The sequence below is a fragment of the Bombus fervidus genome, chromosome 5 (assembly GCF_041682495.2).
Source record: "Bombus fervidus isolate BK054 chromosome 5, iyBomFerv1, whole genome shotgun sequence".
Lineage (NCBI taxonomy): Eukaryota > Metazoa > Arthropoda > Insecta > Hymenoptera > Apidae > Bombus > Bombus fervidus.
Window position 1 is genome coordinate 1,842,794 of NC_091521.1, and position 23,193 is coordinate 1,865,986.

The 23,193-nt window shown below is 40.7% G+C and overlaps 1 protein-coding gene across 1 annotated transcript in view; it reads right to left on the bottom strand.

Annotated features, from left to right (window-relative positions):
• Positions 1 to 1,448: 1,448 nt before the first annotated feature.
• Nachralpha1 (nicotinic acetylcholine receptor alpha1) overlaps positions 1,449 to 23,193 on the bottom strand; it is a 154,244-nt gene continuing 132,499 nt past the window's right edge. The window contains exons 6-7 of the mRNA XM_072004349.1: positions 14,998 to 16,054; positions 1,449 to 4,424 (exon numbers count right to left, since the gene is read on the bottom strand). Of these exons, the coding sequence (XP_071860450.1) occupies positions 4,225 to 4,424; positions 14,998 to 16,054 (1,257 nt within the window). The 3' untranslated portion in view covers positions 1,449 to 4,224. The remainder of the gene's footprint in view (positions 4,425 to 14,997; positions 16,055 to 23,193) is intronic.

Here is a 23,193-nt window from a genome sequence, read left to right on the forward strand (position 1 = left end):
AAGAAATGGATAATAACTTGGTTAGCTATGCGAGAGTAACGAATGAAAATAAGATAGTCTCAGTAGGAAATACTTCAAAGATATATAACAAATACAGAAAGTTGATAGGGATCGCATTCAAAGATCATGGTTTATATAAAATAAGTAGTTACACTGAAAGGCAAGAATATCACGCTAAAAATGTAGGAAAAATGACAAATAAGGAAACATTTCACAGGATCTTAGGGCATGTAAACTTTAATTATTTAGATACAATGTGTAAGAAAAAATTAGTTGAGGGAATGCCAGAAAATTTTGAGCAAGTACAATTAAAATGTGGCACGTATATCCAAAATAAAATGTACAATTTACCCTTCCAAAATAACCGTAGTAGAGCACGCGAGATTTTAGAATTAGTACATACCGATTTAAATAGACCTCATAAAAATACCGGGTTTGATGGATCCAAATATTTCTTAACATTTATAGAAGACTACAGTAAGTGCGCATTGATTTATACTTTGAAATCAAAAGATGAAGTTTACAATTGTTTCCTTGATTATATAAACAAAGTTGAAAATCTTACTGGTAAGAAGATAAAGAGATTAAGATGCGATAATGGAAAAGAATGTATGAACAAAAACATGTACAATCTAACTAGGGAAAAGGGAATTGTCGTAGAACCATGCCCACCTTATGTTCACGAGTTAAATGGAACAGCTGAGCGTTACAATAGAACAATCATGAATTCCGCTAGATGCTTATTACATGATTCAAAGCTGCATATTAAATATTGGCCGGAAATAGTTAGAGCCGCGGCGCACTTAAAAAATAGAACCATTACGAACACATACGAAAATAAAACACCATTTGAGATATTTTTTAAAAGGAAACCGAATATAAATAATTTAAGATTGTACGGAAGTAGAGTTTTCGTGAGAATACCTGAAATTAAAAGAAATTCGGAATGGGATAAAAAAGCAGACACTGGAATACTTGTAGGTTATGAAAACAATGGATATAGGATCTTAGTCAATAATAAAATTATAATAGCAAAACACGTAGAATTTGTAGGTGAAGATGATAATTTAATAGGATTTCAAGGAGAAGATGGACCAGACGATGAAACAGAAAAGGATTCAAACGAAATTCATGAAAATGAAATAAATGACGAAAAGGTCGAGCAGGTTGCAATAAAAGAGGAGAGAAATTTAAGTAACGAATCAGAAAAAAACTTGAGGACACAGAAAATAATTTGAGAAGGTCAGGACAGGAAATAAAGAAACCTCAAAGATATGGCCAAACGAGCTCATATTTCATTTATGTGAATGTAGTTAGCGCAGACAGTCCTCAAACCTATGAAGAAGCTTTAAGTGGAGATGACAACGTTTCATGGAAAGAAGCAATGGATCGAGAAATGAATAGTTTAATCAAAAATAAGATTTGGCAATTAGTAGAGAAACCAAAAGACAAAACTTAAGTTCAGAACCCGTACAATCAGCCTCAGACGATATAAGATATAGTATTATTTATTATGTATTAGTACTGGAACAAGATTAGACGTTAGCTATAGCGTAAACTATTTAAGTCGATTTCAAAACAATTATAACGAGACCCACTATAAATATGCATTGAGAATTTTGAAATACTTATATTTAACTAGGAAATTAAAATTAACTTATAAAAGAAATTTGAATGCTGAAGATATTGATTGTTTTGTTGACGCTGATTAGACTGGAGATACAGTAGATAGAAAATCCACTACGGGATTTATCATAAGATTTTTCGGAAACGCAATTTACTGGAAATCGAGAAAGCAAAGTAGCGTGACAAAATCATCAACAGCCACCGAGTATGTAGTTTTATCGGAAGCTGTGAGCGAAATTAAATTTGTAAGAAAATTGTTGAAAGACTTCAAAATAATGATCGAGGCACTAATAAAAATTTACGAAGATAATTCTGGAGCGATTGCGATATCAAAAGCAGTATATGACAAAATTAGGATTTCAAAGAAGTAAGAGTGATTATTGTCTGTATATGAAGTATGAGAGCGATGATGTTATATATTTAATTCTATTCGTAGACGACTTATTAATATGTGAAAAAAACAAAAGAAAAATTGATGAAATTAAAAACAAATTGTCAAACAAATTTGCGATGAAGGACTTAGGTGAAGTAAAGACTTACTTAGGAATAAACATTGAATACGATAATAAGAAGGGTGAGATGAAATTAGATTATTTTTAAGAATGGTTTGATTGACTTATAAAAGGAAATGAATATGCAGCATAAAAAATTAAGGAGGTGTGTTGAGATATGTATAATTTTCTGCGCTGGACTAGGTTAAATGCGTATAGAGATACTTGTATGTGAATATCAGTATGTGTGCATGCGCAGCGTCTCGAAAACAAAGGAATGTAAACTGTTCAGTCGAGGAACAGTCGGGTATGAAAGAAAGTGCTGATACTTGTGCAAGTGTGTATCGATGAATATAGGAGGAATCGTCCATGAAATAAATATGTTATTATTTTAATATTAATCCTCAATATAAATTTAGTGTTCCTATAACCTTATTTCGGCTTCAAAGATCCAGAATTTTCAACAAGTTTAAAAAGATTTCGATAAAGATTATGCGCCGCGTTACTTGGTTCGGCGATCGAGTTGAAAGTAAAAAAGGGGGAAAAATGTAGGAAAAGAGAAGAGTGGAAGGAACGAGGAAATTTCCAGTTTTTTCTTTCTCCGAGTCCCCCGTTGCTCGAGCGAGCAGCACACGTTTCCTGGCACGATAATCACCGGCTCGACGACGACGACGACGAGTCTCGTTCTTTATCACCGCTAGCAATTCTCCAGTCCGAAGAATTCACCTTCGTCGTACGTTTCTCCCGCGAGGTTCCCTATGGTTCCCAGCTCGGTTCGTGTGCTCGGTTGTGCGTGTGGCGTGTGTCGTGACCGCGCGAGCGCGGCGCACTCCCGTGATTATACGATGTGTCGAGAGATATATGCGGATGAATATCGCGTTGCGTGCTCATACGCTGTGAGATCGTCGAGTTATATCTACGCACGTAATAGATGTATAATTCTTTTTCTATATACCTATGTACACACACCTTGAACGGATACGCACGCGTGCGCGTGTGTCTACCTCGTGTTTTTTTTTCTTTTCTTCTCCCGATGCGTTTTCTTTCTTCCTCTTCTTTTCCTTCTTCTCTCTTATTTTTCCTTGTTTTAACTCATCTCGTTACGTATAAATGTTAACACGCTGGATCCTGCGCAAGTGTGAACCCGTATGTGTACGTGTATGCACGTGAAGATGTTGTCTGTACGTTCGTGTGTGCGCGTGTATATGTAAGAATTACATGTATACGTTTCCCCTCGTAGCTGCTCTTAGTGTACGTAGATGCGTGCGTGTATATAATGTGTACATATTTGTTTTAAACGTCTTCTTATATAAAATCGGCAGTTCGGGCAGTTCGACGTCTCGCCGCACGACTCTAGCCTTACGTATGAAACCAGATTTACAAAAATACGTTGCGCGTGTGTTTCGCGTATTTGGCACTTTTTCTCCCCTCTCTTGCCCCCAATTCTCTCTCTTCCTCAGTCTCGTTCGTTCAATCTCGTTCATCCCTTTCGCACCCATTCGCTCCGTCATCCTCTTGTTTCCCTTTCACACGCTCCCGATCACACGTCCATGCACAGGATTTTCTCTATTTTTCTTTCGACAAAACTCGTACGCTCCATTTCGTTCGCGTTCTCCCTCCCCCTTCCCTCTTCTAAACCAGTCCGCGCCACACTCTCGTCTCCCATTCCAAATAGTTTTAGTATCGAAGTCTGAATATCAGATTTATCCACAATTCGGAGAGGGAAAGATCCACGCCATCTTCCTGAATCCTCGTTTCTGCCACTCGTTGCCTCCTACTTTTTTCTGGCCGTGTTCTTTAGGAGGTCTCATCATCTCTGGCAGCAACGATCGAGAGAGGGTCCTCTTGCATGTCGACGCGAAAATCGGCAGTTTCGATGATGGGCGGCGGCCGCTGAATGACAACGACAACGACGATAACAATGACGGCGACGACGACGACGACGGCGACGACGACGACGACGACGAGAACGATAACGCGTGCAACGGGAACGACGACGCCGGCGACCGCGGTGGCAACAACAGCGACGATGATGCCCGCGACGACGGCGACGACGGTGAAGCAGCCGCCGCTGTGAACGCGGCACGAAGCCGCGCGGAATCGTCGACTAGTCCTCCTCGGGACCCATGTTCATCAGCATCATCTTCTTTTTCGCAATCTTGCTGTACTTGATGTCGATCGGCTTCGTGGTATCGTAGAGACTCGGCGCCTGCAGGATAATCAACACCGTGCCAAGCACGCAGGCCGCCGTGAATATCCAGAGAAAGATCCGGTCGAGAACCATCGCCACGTATTTCCAGTCCTCCTCTACCTAAAATCAGAAATTTGAAATACAGTAATTTTATTGAATTAGGTATGATCCATTTTGTTCTATTTCTATTATTATGTTCGTGCATAATTCAATACATTAATATAAAACAAAAAACATTGAGCGTGTGTTATTTCTTTATAAAACGAAAGAAACTTTCCGAACAAGTATAGTATAGTATAGTAATTCTATCCTAGTATAATAGCAATTCTATTTTCTCTTATGATATTTCCAATTTTCAAGTCTCTTTTATCCCCCTGCCCCTTTCTGTCTCCTCTTTCCTGCGCTTACATAACGAAGACATAATCCCACGCCTAGAGATAAACGACGTACGTTACTTGTGCATCGACCAGCGCTTGGCGAGGCTAACGAGAGGAAGAAACTACTCGAAGAGATAGTTGAGAATACCGTGAGACTTCGTAACGGTACGAGCTTGCCAACGTTATCGTAAATAAAATATCTCGTTCGACAAGTCGATCATCATCCTTCCCATCCAGCCAAGCACAACATTCTTTCGTCGTTTCGAAGCCGGTTCAGGGAATGAGAAACATTCTTTCCAAGTTTTCTTCCTCCGTTGAACGTCCAACTATCTACTCTATGTAGCAAGGATCCATGTGGCTCTTCGAAAATACAACTCATCTTTTAGCTAGATATAGAGAGCTCGATGACGAACTTTCAATCGAGTGCCCTTACGACTTGTAGCAAACGTTGAGAAGCAGAGGACGAGAAATAGAGTCGGTCTCGTCCGTCCTGGAAACTGGTAACACAGACAACTGATCTCTCATTCCATGGGTGTATCGACTTCTTTCGATTCCCTCCGTGACAAGGGAGGAAGTGGACGATAAAACAGACACCCGATACTTTTATGATATCTTGCCCAGGAACGTCGCTCGGTATATCGTTCCCTTTTCAATTCCGTACAACCTTTTCGTGCGTCGTTCCACGTCGCTTTCTTCGGACTCGGTTCACGCACGGTGCGCTTTTATCTCGATAAACGAGCTTACTCCGCCTACAGTGATCCAATAACGAACTCGATCCGATCATTCCGATACGATACCTTCGCGATGAGACAAAGATCGAATGACTCACGCGGATACCAAGGGACGAAAATCAACTGGGGGGAGAAGAGAATACGAAGGGGAGAAATGAGATATACGAAGAGAAACGTGGATGGAGGGAATTACGGTGATCTAGAAAGTTTGTTTAATCCAGGATCAAGGCGGGTAAAGTTCTTTTCGCTGGCACCCTCATGACATTTACCTTTGGCAAGCGGCCAATCCGCTGCTGGCGAAGAAAGCTCGCCGTTGGTTATATCGTAACGCGTCTGGATCGTAGACCAGTCACAGAACGTAGTTTGTTTCCTTAGGTTACTGTAAAAGGTTTGTTAGGTCGACTAAAGTTTTCTATTTCTTTCGGATCAAAAAATGATTTGCGGTCGATTGTTCCTCCTCTATTGAGGGAAATCAGCGAAATGAAGCTCCTGTACCTGGTGTCCACGCGGTGGAATTTAAGATTCCTTTAGGATTCGCGAGATATTCGCGAGATGCGAAAGAACAAGTAGCTTTCTAGCGGGGGAGAAACAAAAAAATGAAAGATAAGGAAAGAGGTTTCGTCTATCTACTCGCTATCTCTGGTTGGTTTCTTTTATTCCCAGCTTCGTTTATTCCAGTTGATCTCAGCCATCTACATTCCAAAATCAGCTTCCGAATCGCCAGATACCGTCCGATCGTTGCAAACGCATTTTCCCGAGACTATAGAGGGAAACTGTTATAGCATGCGAACGATGGAATTCGGTCATCACGTTCTATCTCGCTGTCTCTGCTCATAGACCAGGTAGCCTTAAAATTTTCCCGCAGTTAAGTTTAATGTAAGAAACAAAACCGAAGCTATGGCGGTGACAATCGAAGTGGAGGATATTCTCACACGATGACGTAAGCGAAAAGAAAAGCTTTTGTACGAAAAAGTAAGTAGAATGAAACTCTCTTGTACAAAGTTTCGTTTAGGAAAAAACCCACTTTAAATATTTGTCTGATAAAGCGCCTGGTATCTCCACTTATCTTTGTGTTTATCGTGTTCTGTAATGAAGAATACACGTTGAATAGGATATTCATGTACAATCAATTTTATTCCCTTAGAAATTATTTCCCATTTATACCCTTTGTATCAAGTTTCTTCTATCATAAACTACTAAAATTTATTGTCCTGTTTCGCTGTGCACCCTCTTTCCATTACTTAGACACGAAGATATTCGTCTATAGCAAGAACCGTCGACACTTTTCAAGCAAATTCTAAATTTTCTCGAAAAATCGCCACGTATGACAAATTTCTATTTCGTGTTTTCATCCCTTCCCCCGGCCTTTACCTCTGGTTGCGCCATCAGTCACAGAACATCCTGTACATGTATAGAACTATACATAGGTGCTTGCAATGCTTTCTCACAAAACACGCGCGATAAATCACAAATGACGAAGTACACTTCAGCCGCGTAATTCTACGCCAATATAGTCAGGTTTTGCATGGATGACGAATCAAATACGCAAGCATTCAGCGGTGCGGTTTTTTTTCTCTCGGGAAGCGCTCGTGCTTTCTCGCGACAGGATATTAACCGAATTAAGTACGTTTAACACGAGTCATGCGGCCAGAGGGTTCAGCAGCTCCGAGAATACAAACTCACAAAGCCCTTTTCATTCGTCCCGAGACCTTCCGGTCGGTCGATCACGAGACGTTACGTTTCCTCTTTCGGTTATTCCGTTTTGACGAATTTACAACGATGGAAAAGAACACGTCACGAGTCTCGATGATTTTCTCTGGCGATTCGCAAATTAAATTCATCCAGAATACGAATATATATCGATCAGATCGATTCGTAATACGGTTCTTTACATGTCGCAGAGGGTTGAATTTTTTAAACATTTTACTATGTAGATTCAGCCCTGAAACGTAGACATGTAGTTGCAAGACACGCTGTACTTAAACTTTTGAGTGTCGTTTTTGTTATCTTTTGTTCATTACAAAGGCATAACAATAAATTACAAAGGCGCGATAAATATAATTTTCATTATACAGTTTGTTCTATAAATTGAAAAGTTACGAATCTACAGCCTTGAATATCCGGTTTTGTACGGGTTTTCCATTCGAAGATAAGCAACACGAGTATCTTTTGTCAGTTTTTTGCCACCACATCAAAGGAATGCTACGATATTCAACTGAGGCAATTTGGACGGAGAGCGCATCATTGTTTCATCGTTCAATTATTTCTGCTATGGACGCCTCGTGTTTGAATTATTTCTATTGTTACAAAACGGAGTTCTTTTTATCAACGAGTTAGGAATAATTAGCTTTAGATCAGATTTATTATACACATATAATTTCGCTGCTATTTCTGTGTTCTTTCAATACGCGTTTTTATTTCTTTCCTTCCTTTTTATTTCTTTTTACTTTCGGTGATGATTACGAGTCAAAGAGTTCCTAACTCTTCATACCCCAATACTGTGCTGGTAAAACATTTATTTTAAAAATGTGTCAGAAGCTTTATGTGAATAATATGTAACCTTTTCCGCTAAAGTTCTTTCGTTTCACTCTTAATCGTTTGAGTCCCAGAGGTCTTTGAAAAAACAGGCTCGAAAAATTGCCAACAGCGCGATAGCGCTTGTCTTAATCGATTGCGAAGAAAAACAAGCAGCGCAATAGCGCTCGTCATATTTGTTATTTTATGAAATACATCTATATTATGCGTACTTATTAGTTTATAAATATTTCAAGTTTTGTTCAATCAAAATTGTTGAGAAGATAACAACGAAACACAAAATACCGTCAGTCGTCTGTAGCGTTCGAATGTTCTGGGACTTTTCGACACAAAATCTAAACAGCGCGATCGCGCTGCTTGGGACTCAAAACGGTTAATAAAGATCTGTCGTCACAGAAATTGACATTTCCTCTTTATCTTCCAAGGTTAGTTAAGAGTTACTATCGTTTCTTCTCCTTAAGCATATAATAAATTGATATGTTTCTGCAATTAATTGAAGCGTTGAACTCATTTTACATAGTAGCATTTATCTTAACGCTTTGATTGCCACGCTGAAATCACATGTTTCGCTCAGGACACCACGGGAGTATTTTTATTATTCAAAGCATATAATAGCAAAATAATAATAAATTGATGATGTAAGACAACATTCTTCCCCAATGAACCGTTTATCTTATTGATGGTGAAGGGTGACCACCGTGGCGCCTTGCTAACAGTTGATAGCGACATATTATAACAAGGCTTCGTTTATTTCAACACACCATTCGCATTCGTTATTTCGTCGTAAGCAAAACGTCCAAAATATATTGTTGAAACGTGTAGAAGATATTAGTAAACAGTATTATGATTATTTTTATGATTTCGACGGAACATTCGGCTGAAATGGTAGAGGTCTGCAAAAAAGATTATGTTTGTGATAAACCAATGGTAGTGGTAGATCACAACAGAGGAAACTGTGCTGTAGATTTATCAGATCAAATGATAGCATATTCTACAGCACATAGAAGAACCCTCAAGTGGTATATAAAATTATCTTTAGAGATATTGTTAAATATATCAATTTCAAACGCGATGATACTCTATAAACAAGCAACAAAAACAAAAATCAAGGTATCAGATTTTTGAATGGTACTCGCAATGCACCTTACACAGTGCCATTCACCAGAGCCGTCAAATATACTTATTCGACAAAAATTGCGACACGAAATGCGAAAGAAAGAAGGGCAAGCGTACGTGGCACAAAAATTTTGCAGAGAGTACTAAAAAAAAAAATGTTAAACAGTTAGGATCAATAATTGCTAAAATTCGGACCAAAAAGGTACCTATTGTCCAGATTGTATCGACAAAACACATTTATGTTTATAGTGTTTTAACACACTGCACAGTTAGATATAAGATTTGTTCTCATTTTTTCTTATTGGTGTTCTAATAAAAATGTTTAATTGTTCAATGGGGTACTTTTTATTTCAAAGTGTCTTCTATTTATCGGTTATATTCAAAATGCCCTAACTGTCAATTTTCATTCAATTTTTACAATTGTAAGAAGTTCAAGCGCTCCGGTCACCAATGACCACCGTGGCGTCACAGGAAAAACCGTGACCGGTCATATATGACCAACGTGGCAGTCAAAGTGTTAATATTATTCAGTGATAATACGGGAATAAATTATCTGTATATCGTTGCATTGTATTATATCGCAACTGATAAGCAACGATAATAACATACGAAAATACCGACCTAACAAATTCGTGGACGCAACGAACGATGCACCTGTTCTCTCGAAAGTTACGAGTTTGACTGTCGACCCATGAAATTCGTTCAAAACACTTGTCTCGCCGCATTAGGAACAGTTAATTCCTCGACCGTTTGCGGTTCGTCCTCCGTGTGCATACGAAAATATGGAATACATTTCGGTTCGACCGTTTTAGAGGCTTATTTGGTAATTAAACCGCGTTGAACAACGGCGTTTAAATTGAATTCTTCTACGACTTGACTGCCGATTGATTACAGGCATTCATGCATTTTTCGTTTATCATTGTTGCACGACAGCAATGAATTTTCAATGTTTCATTCGATACGTTTGATGGTATCTGAGAGAAATATCGAAGCTTGCGAGGATTTTTCTGTGAATAACAGAACAAAGAAAATACGTGGGAGAGGGGAATAACGGAGAAAGAACCGTTCCATAAAGAAATTGAAGAAAAGCGATTCGATCGATGATGCTCCCCATAAATTCCAATAAAAAGCGAATACACGATCGGAAGATCGGCATCGCGTGAGATATAGCGTGATACCAGAATTATTCGACAGTTTTCACTGAATATAACATTTTCCTTACCAATTTTTCCTCGCCATCTGATAAAGGATCGAATTTCAATTAAGAATTTCAAACTACGTTTGATGCTATCTAACAGTAGCACTACTGACATTTAATATGTCCACTTAGATATACTAAGTATACATATACATAGAAGATATATCTATGGTCGCAATAAAAGTGATACAGCAAAAATGAGACACGTAATAAAGTATAATAAGTGCAATAAAGTAAATAGTGTAATAAAGGCTTCCATATTTGAACTAATAGGCAGATAAAAATGATAATGGAATAGAAAAGAGTTGTTCTATTGTCAAGTAGAAAACTATGGTTCTAGTCAGACTATAAATACTGTCAATTCAGCAAATACGCGGAGAGTCAAACTCTGCGGACACAAAAACGCAAAATCCTCTCTGCAATGCGCACAGGAAATCACAGTCGCACGCACAGGCCGCATTTTAATCGCTGCAACACGCGTGCATTGGCGTGAATGCGAACGCACATTTGGCAGCGAGCGGAACTTCGCCGCAGTGCGTTCGCGCGACAGACAGTTCCCGTCGATAATTTATGAACGCCAGCGCTACTTTCCGCGTCCCTGAACAGGGCAACCCCTGTACGGGGTTGGCTCCTCCGAAGCAACCGGAAGTCACCGGGTTGATGCGGCCAGCGCGCGGAAATCAAGGCATCTCCGGGATCGTGACTCGAGAAATCGATAGATTGAATTTCAGCCTGGCCCGCCTTGGCTCCGTCCAGATGTAGAGTATCTTGTTCAAGATACTAGATCGTTCGAGATAACTATGCGGCAAACCGCGCCACGATAAGCTCGAATATCGAATTTCGGGACAGCGAAAATTCTACAGTGTATTTAAAAAATCGTGTTACGCAGGGTACTTTGTGTAAACTGAAGACAACTGTAGAAATGATCAATGAGATTTTCAATCGAACGCAGAATGTGTCCATGTCGTCGTGGTGAGCTCTCTGGCGTTTATAGCTAAATTAAACGACGACATTGAGACTATTTATTTTATTATTTCAGTCTTAAACCTTGAGTGATATTCGTTAATTGAATTTATCATGTAATTCCATTTAATTGTAAAAAGTAAAAGGGGTAGAAAGTAGAAGAGGAAGAAGAAGAGAGGAGGAACGACTATCTACGATAGTTATTGATGATAGGCTTACCGCGTTCGAGTTTCGTGGAATACGTTCGTATTATCGGAAAAGTAGAGAATAAGTCTATGCTACAATTTACGGTAGAATTAGAATTTCTAGAAACAGCAATTTTTCTTGCCAGTGAATTATCATACTTTCGTCTGTTGAACTTTTGGACCAACTTTGCCAACCATGTAACTATAAAGTGTACTAAAAACTACTCAAGAGTTGAAAACTCCGTCGTCCACCAGCCTCGCCCTGTCGAAACAGCCAAGCTGCAACTTCCGATAACCGCTCGTTTCCTGACGAACTTCTTCCTTGGAATAACAGTCACGGACGACAACTTTCTGTCATCGATGTTTTAACGGAAAGAAGAAGAAACCGAAAGGTTCCGCGATCCACGATGAAATTTCCAAAGAAACGCGGAGATTTTGCTAGGTAAGGGAAGTCCCGCAGGAACGAGAATAAACTCGATACAGGATGGATGCAGGAAAGTGTGCCATGCCGCTCGTTCTGCGCAAATACGAAATAGGAAGCATAAATTCGTTCGAATTTACGGCCGGCCCCCGGACAAATGTTTCAACTTGGAGACGCATTCTCCCCGTGCTGAGACCGCGTCAACGTCAAAACCAATTTTCGAAGTTTTCCATCCACGGAACTACTTTGCCACACTACAGAGCCACGAGCAACTCGCCGAAAGTTTCTGCTAACACGCGCCCTATCGTCGCTCCGCTTGTAATTTTTCGAAAATTTCCTGCAAGAACGCCGTTCGTATTCGATAACTTTCTAACTTCCATAAAATAGCTGTACAAACGGTATAAAAGAGTTAATGAAAAAATATAAAGGATAGTGTCTTTTAATCGTCTCTGAACTTTGCCCTCGTTTCTTTCGGTAGAATATCCCATCGTAAGTCAGATAAGGCGCGAAACTTTTAACCCGCGAATGGTAGACCAATTTTCCTGATTTATTCAACGATTTCGCTTGGAATAAGTTGCTGCTTTTCGCTACAATGTTTCTTTCAAACTTCATAAAAAATACACCTGAAAATATATTTTTTCAAAGCTTCCATGTATCCTGCTCCCCTTCTTTCAATTTCACAGTAGTAGAGCTCGCTGCTTGGCGAGTCACGCGTTTCTCACCATCCTTTAACAGGCTTTCCTTCCTGCCTTACGTACGTCGAGAAGTTTAACAGGTTGCTAAGGGTGTATAGTATGGAGGAAGATTGATGGGAAACGATCGCGACCGACTTTCCACCAGCTTATCGAGACTCCTCTCCTTTCCACTCGGTCGGATGACAGCGTTGCCTGTCAGGACTTAGCGCCCAAGTCAAAATGGACAGGCAACTGGTTTACTCATCCACTCGTGACAGCACACGCAGTGCAAGATATTTACTTTTGATGGTAAAAGGATTCGCCGGCTAATAGAAAAATGTGAACCAGCAGAGCTGAAGTTTTTCTTCGAAGATCTCGTTATTTGTGATTTCCTACTTTCATTTTACGAATTTCGAAATATACATTACGAAACTCTGATTAACTTTTCCGATATGATTACTCTATCACACATAAATATTCATACATACATATACACCCTATAGCAACATAGTGCAAGAGATAAAGTCTATTTGTCGTTGTTCGGGATATTATTATTTTAGGTGGTACAATATTTTTCAGGAAAAAAAAACCGATAGAGCTTGTTGAAAATTCTAACTGAGAACTTTTTTCGACAATGGCAATGAAGCCTGACAATGGCTACCTCTATGAAAACGGTTGTTCGAATCTGACACTTGCGAATTAATATCGATGACGGAAACCGAGTTGGACTCGATCGTTCGATATAACGTTCGGCTATATGGTCGAATAAGAGTACTGCACATAGTGAAACACGATTGATTTGCGACGCATCAACCATAATTCGTGGCGTAGTTACGCGATACTTGATGTACTTCTTCTCTCGCTTAGGACAAATGTCTGTGTTAAAATTCATTAATTGCCAACTGTAAGTTGGCGACCTGTTAGTTCTTCGCTGAGAGATCATGTTTGGTATATCTTCATTGCGGTTACTGTAAGTACCCATCATTTTCGGGTTCTATCGACGAATTATTAGTTCGTCTCGAGAAACATAGTTAGCAGGATTCTATCGTTGAAACAATACTCGACGACGGAAACATAACAAGGTCGTAAAGTCTAAGTTGGTGTTATAGTTCACGGGCTTGATCGACTGAATGAGTAAATTAACCGAAATATTTTACATCTTTTACCTAATAAGGTAACACGTGAAATGTCTGTTTATACGATTTAGGTTGTAAATTGTACCTGACTTTCAACTCCACCATTATATTAGGTTGTCCGAAAAGTTTCTTTCGTTTTATGAGGAAAAAATAGACGCACAACGTTTTTTGTTTTATATTACTTGTCAAATTATGTACGATCCTTTGTGTACTGTTGAGATAAACACTGCGACATTTCATAAACTTGGTTTCACGTTTGTATGAAGGTGCACTGTTGTAAAAAACGCGTTTGCGAAAGAAAGACACTTTCCAGACAATCTAATACTATGTTTTATTATTGCGCTATATGTTTACGAAGTCGTAGATCCTTCTCTCTTTAACATTCTGCGTATTTGTGAAATAAAAACGAGAGTATGTATTCCACGATGTGATTATTGAATTAATTAATTTAGGATCAGTCGCTGAATGAGATCTCGATCATTGGTGCATTAATCAGCGCGTGGAAGCGAAGAAATTCTACATTTTCCAAGCGAAATGAATTCGATCTTGATATGTTTGAATCGTTAGTTTCCACGTGAGGATATTCGCAGCGAGGCGCAAGAAAGCGTATAAATCCAAGCATTCGGAACTAAAGCTATTAACAGCAATCGGATCCTGATGTGTTTCCTGCTGATTAATACGATCTGATACTACTGCTGTCGGCCTATCAGATTTCAAACCACGGTTCTTGTAAATGATTCGTTATAATTCGCTTTCACTGACCCTTGCCTAGTTGCCTGCCCCATGATCACACCGAGCGAGCGGTGATTTGCACGCCCCATTACCGATCCCGTCACGTGGATTACTCGTAAAGATTAAAGAGCGTTGCCCGATCAGGCTGCCGTCCAGATCAATACGCTTCTCTTTCTACTCGATATTCTTTCGGTAGGTTCACGGGAACGAACGAGCTCGTATTATTTCACGCGCACTCTCCAAAATGGAGTATCGATCCCACAGCAGTCACGATTCGTGTCGAACAGTTTCTCAACCTCGAGAATCATCGTGAAATCGGTAAAATAGATATCGAACACGAAACTCGCAAATGAGAGGCAGGACCGAGCCTTTCAATTTCGGTTTTTCTTTCAATTTCGTAATTGTAAATATTTTCGATTAAAGGGGCCCGGTTGAAAGGATCAAAATTTAACTTGTGTTTCGGTACCGGCAGTTGTTCTAATATTTATTTGCGAATTAACCTGCGCGCGTTAGAATAAATTATTATATCTTTGTAATAGTAATTCATCGACGTTGTCGACAAATGGTTGTAGTATCATATGGAAGAAGCCTGAAGTAAGAAAAGATGGCGATAAAATATACTCACGCTCTCAAACTTGTCCTTGTTCTTGGCATGCTGAGCGATAAACCTGGCATCGTCGACGGTCTTCTCGATCTCGCGTACCAACGGCTTCTCGAATGTGGGGCTGATGTCCTCGTGAACGTATGCGGGGCTGGCCGGGCCGAACAGATCGTCGTCAGCCCCCGGCAGTGGCAGCGAGGGTAAGGGTTCCTCGAAGCAGGGCGCTACGGTGCCTACGGTGGCTACGGCACCGAGGTCGTACCTAGTCGCTGATGGTGGCAATCCGTGTGCAGGTATCTCGTACTCCCCGCTGAACCTGTTGCCGTAGTACGTATCGTACTTATCAGTCTCTTGTACATGGAACACATCGGTGAGCATGCCTTCGGGCGGTTTCCCGTTGGTCGCTTCGACATCGTCGTCGTCGTCATCGTCGTCGACAGGCTCGCCGTCGGCGTTCACCACGGCGACACCGACGCCGTTTCTCCCCACCACCACCTCGTCGTCGTCGTCGTCGTCGTCGTCGTCCTTTTTCGGCCTCTTGATCAGAAGGAACGGCGGCAACACTTGTATGAACACCACCCGCACCCATTTCGCCATACGATGAGTGACGGGCGAGCGAAAATTCACGTTCAACACGGCTATCGTCACCACCACGGATAGGGTGACCAGTACCATCGTGAACAACAGGTACTTGCCGAGCAACGGTACCGTTAACGACGTGGGCGGTATGATCTCGGCCAACAATAGGAAGAACACCGTCAACGACAGCAGAATCGAGATCGACAGCGAGACTTTCTCGCCGCTGTCGCTCGGCAGGTAGAACACCAGCAGCGAAAGAAAAGATATGCCCACGCACGGTACGATTAGGTTCACGGTGTAGAAGAGGGTCTTGCGGCGTAGGGTGATATTGAACACGATATCGGGGTAGGGCTCCTCGCAGCATATGTAGAACGCCTCGTTCCTCTCGGCAGGCACTTTTATGATGTCCCACTCGACGGAAATGTAGTAGTCGGTTAGGTCGATCCCGACCTCAATTTGGTTCGAGTCTTCGGTCTGGGCCAGGTGTCGTAAGTCGACCTGCGGACATACGTTCGACTATCAGTTTCTTTGTCTACGTTGGATACGATGAGACGAGATGACGCGAAGCCAAAGGAAAAGAAAGGAAAATAGAAAAATGGGAAAGGAAGGAGAGGAGGGGAAAACCAGTGATTTTGGATTATGCTAGTATGGTTAAGCGACTAACGCGATTACAATGGTTATCGTTGAGAGTGCAGTTGCATATAACAGTTAAGATGAGGAGAACGTTGTAGTCTGAGAAAAGTCTACGTTGTCGCTAATGTTATTTGTCGTTGAACGTAGTTGGATGATACAGGCAAGTTTATCTGCGGTAGTTTTCTACAGCGATATAAAAGAGTTGCTTACTTCCAAAAGACCTTTTGTAGAGCAAGTTAAATCTTCCGGCACAAACAACTACGTTCTAAACAACTACGTTTCTATACAAACTCCTTGACAATCGGATCAAACTAGGTAGACTGATGTTATTATGATTGTTCCTTTTGGTCGCAGATAGTCGAAACAGCTAGAAGATCGTCTACTTAATTCTTCCTATCGCATCCTAACATCAGAACGTGCAAGTAAATTATCCAAGGTACGGAGAACGGTAATTGGTTCGTTTAAAGATTATCATGGCGCAGTGTACCGTCTAATTGAGGCTTCAGATAAGGAGCGTTACGCGAAATCAGCCATTTGACAGAGGGTTACGTATATAGGTTCGCGCGTGTACGTGCCTGAGAGTGAAACAGGGAGCGAGAAGAGAAGGACTGACGAATAATAAGGGTATTTCGTGAGACGTTGCCTAACTGGGAAACGAGGGATGCTTAAACCAAAAATAAAACGACTCCGAAGGACGACGTCTGTTTCCTCTCTCGCCCTTACAAATGTCTCATCGAAACTCTATAAGACTCGAGATGCAGAGTATCTTCTTGATTTTACTTTCCGTGGCGAATCCGATTGTTTAAAGACGGAGACGAGGAAAGTGGACGAGGGTGGAGCAAGGATCAGCCGGGAAGAAAAGTCAGAGCTAGCGAACGAAAGAAATTGGATAGCCCTAATGGGTCGACGGGATAGGCAGTGGGTTTCACTCGGAGTTGTCGAATCTGAGAATAGGAATAAACTCCAAATCTCTCTTCCATCGAACTTCCGCCGCTAGCTAGACGCTTCTTGATCCTCTCTAGACCACTTCTGAGATCTTCTGATAGCTTCGCGAGGACATCTCCGCGCGTTAAACCACACTCCTTTCCTTCGTCCTCTTCCTCCTGCCGTATCATCTTCCCGCCACTGATCGAACAACAGGAACCTAGCCACTGAACTGTGTCGTGTAATTCCTGGAAGAAAGCAGAACCTTCTCGAGTACTGCTTTCGATGCTGCTTTTTCTTGATACTCCTTTATGACTTTTTGTTTTAACATTTTGTCCTTTCCTTGGACTGTCTGGTCTAAACGAGTCTAGTTCAGTGACTTAGACTGTCGCTGTTATATTTTACTACTGAAATTCATTTCGTGAAAGTATCCTTTACGCTCTTGAAGTTTTCTAATTATTTGTTGTTGAATTCTTGCGGTTATTTTCGGCGCTGACATTCCTCCTTTCCTCTTGGTATTTTCTAGTACGAATTTTTTAATCCCTGGAATTCCTTCTAGTGCTGGAAATCCCTTTTCTATATCCTTGTAGTGCTTCTTAAAAACTTGCTGAGATTCTTATTCCTTGTCTTTTTCTACTTTTCTTTTTATTATCATCCACTCTTGTGCTATTAACGTGTCTCTATACGAAATCCCAGACGAATTTACGTTAGAAGAGTTAGCTGTCAGATTACAGAGAGTTCTGCAAACATCTCTCGATTCGATTCCTTAATTTACGATCTACAGACAGATAATCGTCACTAATGGGAATCGACGTCAGGAAGGAAATGCGAAGAAGCATCCTAACGATTATCTTCGGTCTTCTGGAGGACTTGTTGAGCCACGATTGGCCGTCTTGAAGGAAATGAGGAAAACGATGCCATCTATATGTCCAAGTAGGTCGAGTCTTCTACTCGATGTCCTGTACACTTCCTTTCGTCGAACAGATCATCGTGGAAAGCGAGTAACGAGTTATAGATTTGCTCTGTACGGATCAGATTTTGAACAAAAATAGCGACACTAGGCGAGGAGATTCAAAAGGAATTCTGCTATTATCATTTCCAGTAATATTCCTTTCACGATATCTAATAATTCCGTCGTTACTAAGTCAAAGTTCAACGTAGAATTTTTACCTTGGAAAATTGCGTTCCAGTATTATCGAAAAGTCGCTCACCTGCAATGTACTTTGTGAACGTTCGTATTTCGTCGAATGTCAAATGCTGTTTGCGCGTCCGACGTATAAATATGGAAGGAATCGATAGCTCCGACTACGCCAAGTATTTGCACCATTTGGTCGCAGGAGTAGACGCGTAATGCACTTAGCGACAGCGTTTATGAGCGGACACGTTTGCTTTCGATAAAATTTCGGCCTCGATATTGCCACGCCTTTATCGGCGTCAAATTGCAAGCCCTAAACGAGTCACGATACTTCTCCAAATAAAATGTTTTTCGAGTTGCCTAACCTAACCCCAACATAACTTCAATTAACGAACCCTCTTTCTCGCGAAACAATCTGACATATTAGGTCGTTCGAAAAGTTTCTTTCGTTTTATAAGGAAATAATACACGCACAATGTTTTTTGTTTTATATTAGTTTCTTGAATTACGCACGAACATAATAATTGAAATAGAACGAAATGAATCATATCTAATTGAATAAAATAATATAAAACAGAAATTGTTGTTTATCTATTATCACATTATGAAACCTTTCGGACAACCTAATATTTCAAATACCTTTCGAATAGCTTTCATCTTTCCCTATCCAAGCCATGAATTTCATTCACGACACTCGAGATTGGTTAAAATTGATTTGAAAAATTAAATTTATTATTAAATCAACTATCAGAGCCATCGTAGTTAATATTATTCGTGAAACGTAAAACGAACAATCCACATATATCTTCGTATGTCTTTGCCGTGCACGCAGATTACGCGAGAGGCCAGGAACCTCGGTGGAAGCCGTAGGATACAACCGCGAAACCAAGGAAACTGGAATCGAAACGCGAGGAGCGGAAAGCCGCGCTCGAGGGGGCACGGACGGCTGGAACGGCGAGGCCGCCAGAATGGACGTTCACCGGCGCTACAGAACGATTTTATCGTTCTAGACGCGGGATTTATTTCCGCAATGGTTGTTCAGCGGTGAAATCCACGAACAGCTGGATTTGTTGGGATGGGATAAATCTGTCCATCCACAGGAAGGTGCCTCGGTCAACGGGAGTCCGCAGGAAGATGAGAAAAGGATTTCGATCTGGCTGAAGCCCTCGTGATCTTCCACTATCGCAAAATTATTCTTCCCTTTCCTTTACCTTTTTGTGTCCCTCGTGGAGAATCTCGAAGACTACGCGTCTGAGAATATCGAGAATCACTTGCAAATCCATTGGGTACGAGGAATCCTCAACCACGAGATGGTCAAATGGAAACCTTTCTGCAATGACAGCGATAGATCTTGGTGCTGGCGTTAATGCACACTTCTAGCAGAATCTATTTAGGTTTTGAAATCTGGATCATCATTTTAGTTTTCGTCAGTTTTAATGGAATATCCAGCGCTTTAATCTGCCAATTGTTTTTCTTCATCAATCGATCTGTGATACGAATAGATCAACGACGATTCTTGCGTCTCAATGTCCTTTAAACGCAAGTTTATATCGATTCAGGCTTGAATATCGAAGGAAATCGATGGGGAAAAGGGAAAAGTATAGCTCAAAAGGCACGCATCCGTCAACAGCTGAGAAAAAGTTTTATCAGAGTCCTGGGGGAAACGCTGGCGAAGCGAGAAGACTCGTCAAAAGCAGGGCCGATGAATTATGACGTTTTCCCGATGCCTGGCTCCACGCTGCAGCCCAGTGTTGAGAGATTATACGTCTACACGAGCGAGCAAGGGCGTGAAATATTTCACACGGTAGAAGCGTACCCCTTTTAGGCTGCCGGAGATGTTTAAGACACGGACGGATATTTCGAAGCTGAAGGCCGCTATGCGTAGGCGATCAATTATGCCACACAGTCGGCAGATTCTCCCTTCCAATGCTAAAATTTTCAACGACCATGGGAAATTCCATGCATCCGTACGATCGAAGAAAACATTCGATTAAAGAAAATTTCGTGTATTCGTTAGGTCGTTCCACAGGTTCTTCGTATTTTTGTCAAAAGTTTGGTAAAAGAATATAGAGAAGCATCGTGAGTTTAATAATCAACGTACTCTTTGTTGTTTCCTATTATTATTACTTAAAGTTATCATTTATGATTTGATGAAAATTGTATAATAAAAACTCCCCTTCTGCAACGGCAAATAACATTTTCGTCGTATTCTTGCGTCTAAATTTTATTCTCTATTCGTTAAAATGTACGTCTACTGTAATCCTAGTGGAAGAAACAATTTGATAAGTAGAGAAACGATATTTGATTAAAACTGGATTACGAAAAAACGGGTAACTTGGGAAACACGATCTAATAATGAAAGAAAAATGTTTGAATTTCAGACATCGCGAGAATTATCATGGGATACTTGGAATCTATTCTATGTACGCTACTTTGCCAGCGAAGCTTCAAAGAAAGCACAGGAAGAAAAGGTTTCCAACAGTTTCCTCGAAATGGAATCGATGAATCGCAGCGTTTTATTGACGTCTGTTAGCACGTGCCAACTGTATCGAGAGACAGTGGAAAGAAAGGCAGCGATATTCTCCGATGGAACAAGGTTTCTCCGCCAGAAGGAAGAAAGCTGGCGAAGGTAATCGATGGATCGGAAGGTTTCATCGAAAACCGTTTTCTTTCTTTTCTCGTGTTACCACACGTCGTTTCCTCTCCCTTAACCAAATACGAACAGTCATTTCGAACTGGAGAACTCTAATCATCCGGATGATCCTCATCGATTTTTCCAGAAGAGAGAACATCCTGACTATAAGTACAGTCGATCAATTCGCTGGTACTCGCGGTTCATTCACTAGTCAGAGATGGTCGATCGCTCGGAAGAGATAAACACGAGTCATAGAGCGCTGATGACGAGAAGTGTTCTTCTCTTGCATGAACTTGCTTCCGTCAAGGCGGATGAAAACAGCTGAGTACGAATTCCATTCCAGCGAAATCTTTGATAACTCTTTGTCTGCGAGATTCCTTCAAAATGCCGTGCTTGCTTCTCGACTTTAGATATGTTTCCATTATTGCACACGGGCTTATCAGGATCCAGAACGTCGCTGGTACTTTTAACGTCCGACAGCCGTTGAGAGGGGTTGAAAATTAACGTCGCGACTTCGAAACTAACCGTCTGCGTCTACCGCGAAAGAACAAGTCAAACTTCGTACTCGGCTGCTTTGAAGAGGCAACGAAAGAAGAGGACAACTTTGAATCGAAGATCGCGTAAGGATCGCCATCCAACGAGGAAAGATACCGGAAACTTCCACTTCCAGATATCTAGCAAGGGAAAGCTGACTTCCATTCAGCATCAAGTAAAGATCTGTCGCGCAGAAAAAGCGTGGAAATTACAAAAGCCATTTAGTCTTTCGAATTAATCATGTTATTTTTAATATAGACAAGTATAGAATGAGAAATAAGAGGAAATTTGGAATTGCTATTTTTGTATATATTGGTATCAACAATTCTGGAAACTTTTTAAAACATCGAATAGATGCAGACCGGGGTCACCGAGAGTCACTGACCTCAAGTATTTTCTCCGGACCAATTTGCACTTTTATTTATATCAGTTAAAATTAATTATCCTTTTTATTAGCATTTAATGAATATGTATGGTTGTCACGGCTATAATGAAACGCTAATATTACATATGGACGATAGCGCATGTGCTCTCGCTTGGAGGAAATAAAGTGGACCTTCAAATATTTGCACACCTCTGACACTAAAAATACCTCAGCAGATAGCTGGAAACTATTTAACTTCTTCTTCTCCTACAAATTTTTGCTTATTTTCCATCGTTTCAATGCTACAACCCGGACTAGCTACGATTCCAACACCAACAGCCCAACAATTCCTGCCACGTGCAGTTGAGAGAAAGAAAGGCTCGGCCGACCATCGGTTAAGTAATTCATCGAAGATTTGCGGTAGCTCTGCAGCGGCATGAATTATTCGAACGCAGCGAAACACAGAGAGCATTCGAACCGCTTCAGAATCCGCAGACTCGCAGCGGGTTTACGCGGACCGGAACGGAATGAAAGAAGAATCACCGGGGAATAGAACTGTCAGCGTAACTTCTAACATAATAAATAGTTCAGACGCGACGTGATAAGTTCGGAACAACGTTTTCTTACCCCGATGCGAACGAGGTTCAGCCCGAATTCTGTGACCCTCGCGCCTTACGGTTCATCTATATTCTACGCGATAAATGTGTATCGGCTCGCTGCGGAGAGGCTTGGTAGATTGGGGCTTCCGGATCCGTGACGTTGGATCGACGAACTCGAAATCGCATCTAACCCAAGCAATGACGGACTATATGCGGCAATTTTAAGGAAGTCATGTTGTCGTCATTAACATTTTTAACTTTACGGCGTTTACGCATTTATGGGAATTAAAAAAAAATGTACAAAATGCATCTAATATGCTAAAGTATATATAATACCCAAAGTTCAGTATTCGTTGTATTTATAACGTTGTAATGTTTGTAATATATTAGGTTGTCCGAAAAGTGTCTTTCTTTCGCAAATGTGTCTTTTAAAACAGTGCACCTTCATACAAACGTGAAACCGAGTCTGTGAAATGTCGCGGTGTTTATCTCAACAGAATAAAATGGATCGTACGTAATTCGACAAAATAATATAAAATAAAAAACGTTGAGCGTCTATTATTTCCTCATAAAACAAAAGAAACTTTTCAGACAACCTAGTAATATTCAGTAGATATTAGAGATACAGATTTTTGAAACTGAAATGAAAACATGAAGAACCGTGGTTTACTTGCCAGTTTTGCAGGTACTGGAAAACAGTTGGAGAATTAATATTACAGGGAATATTTTATGTTGAGATTATTAGACGTATGTGAACAAAGGAACGAGTGGATAAATTGTAAGGTAGAAAGTATATTTTAAATACTGACGTGT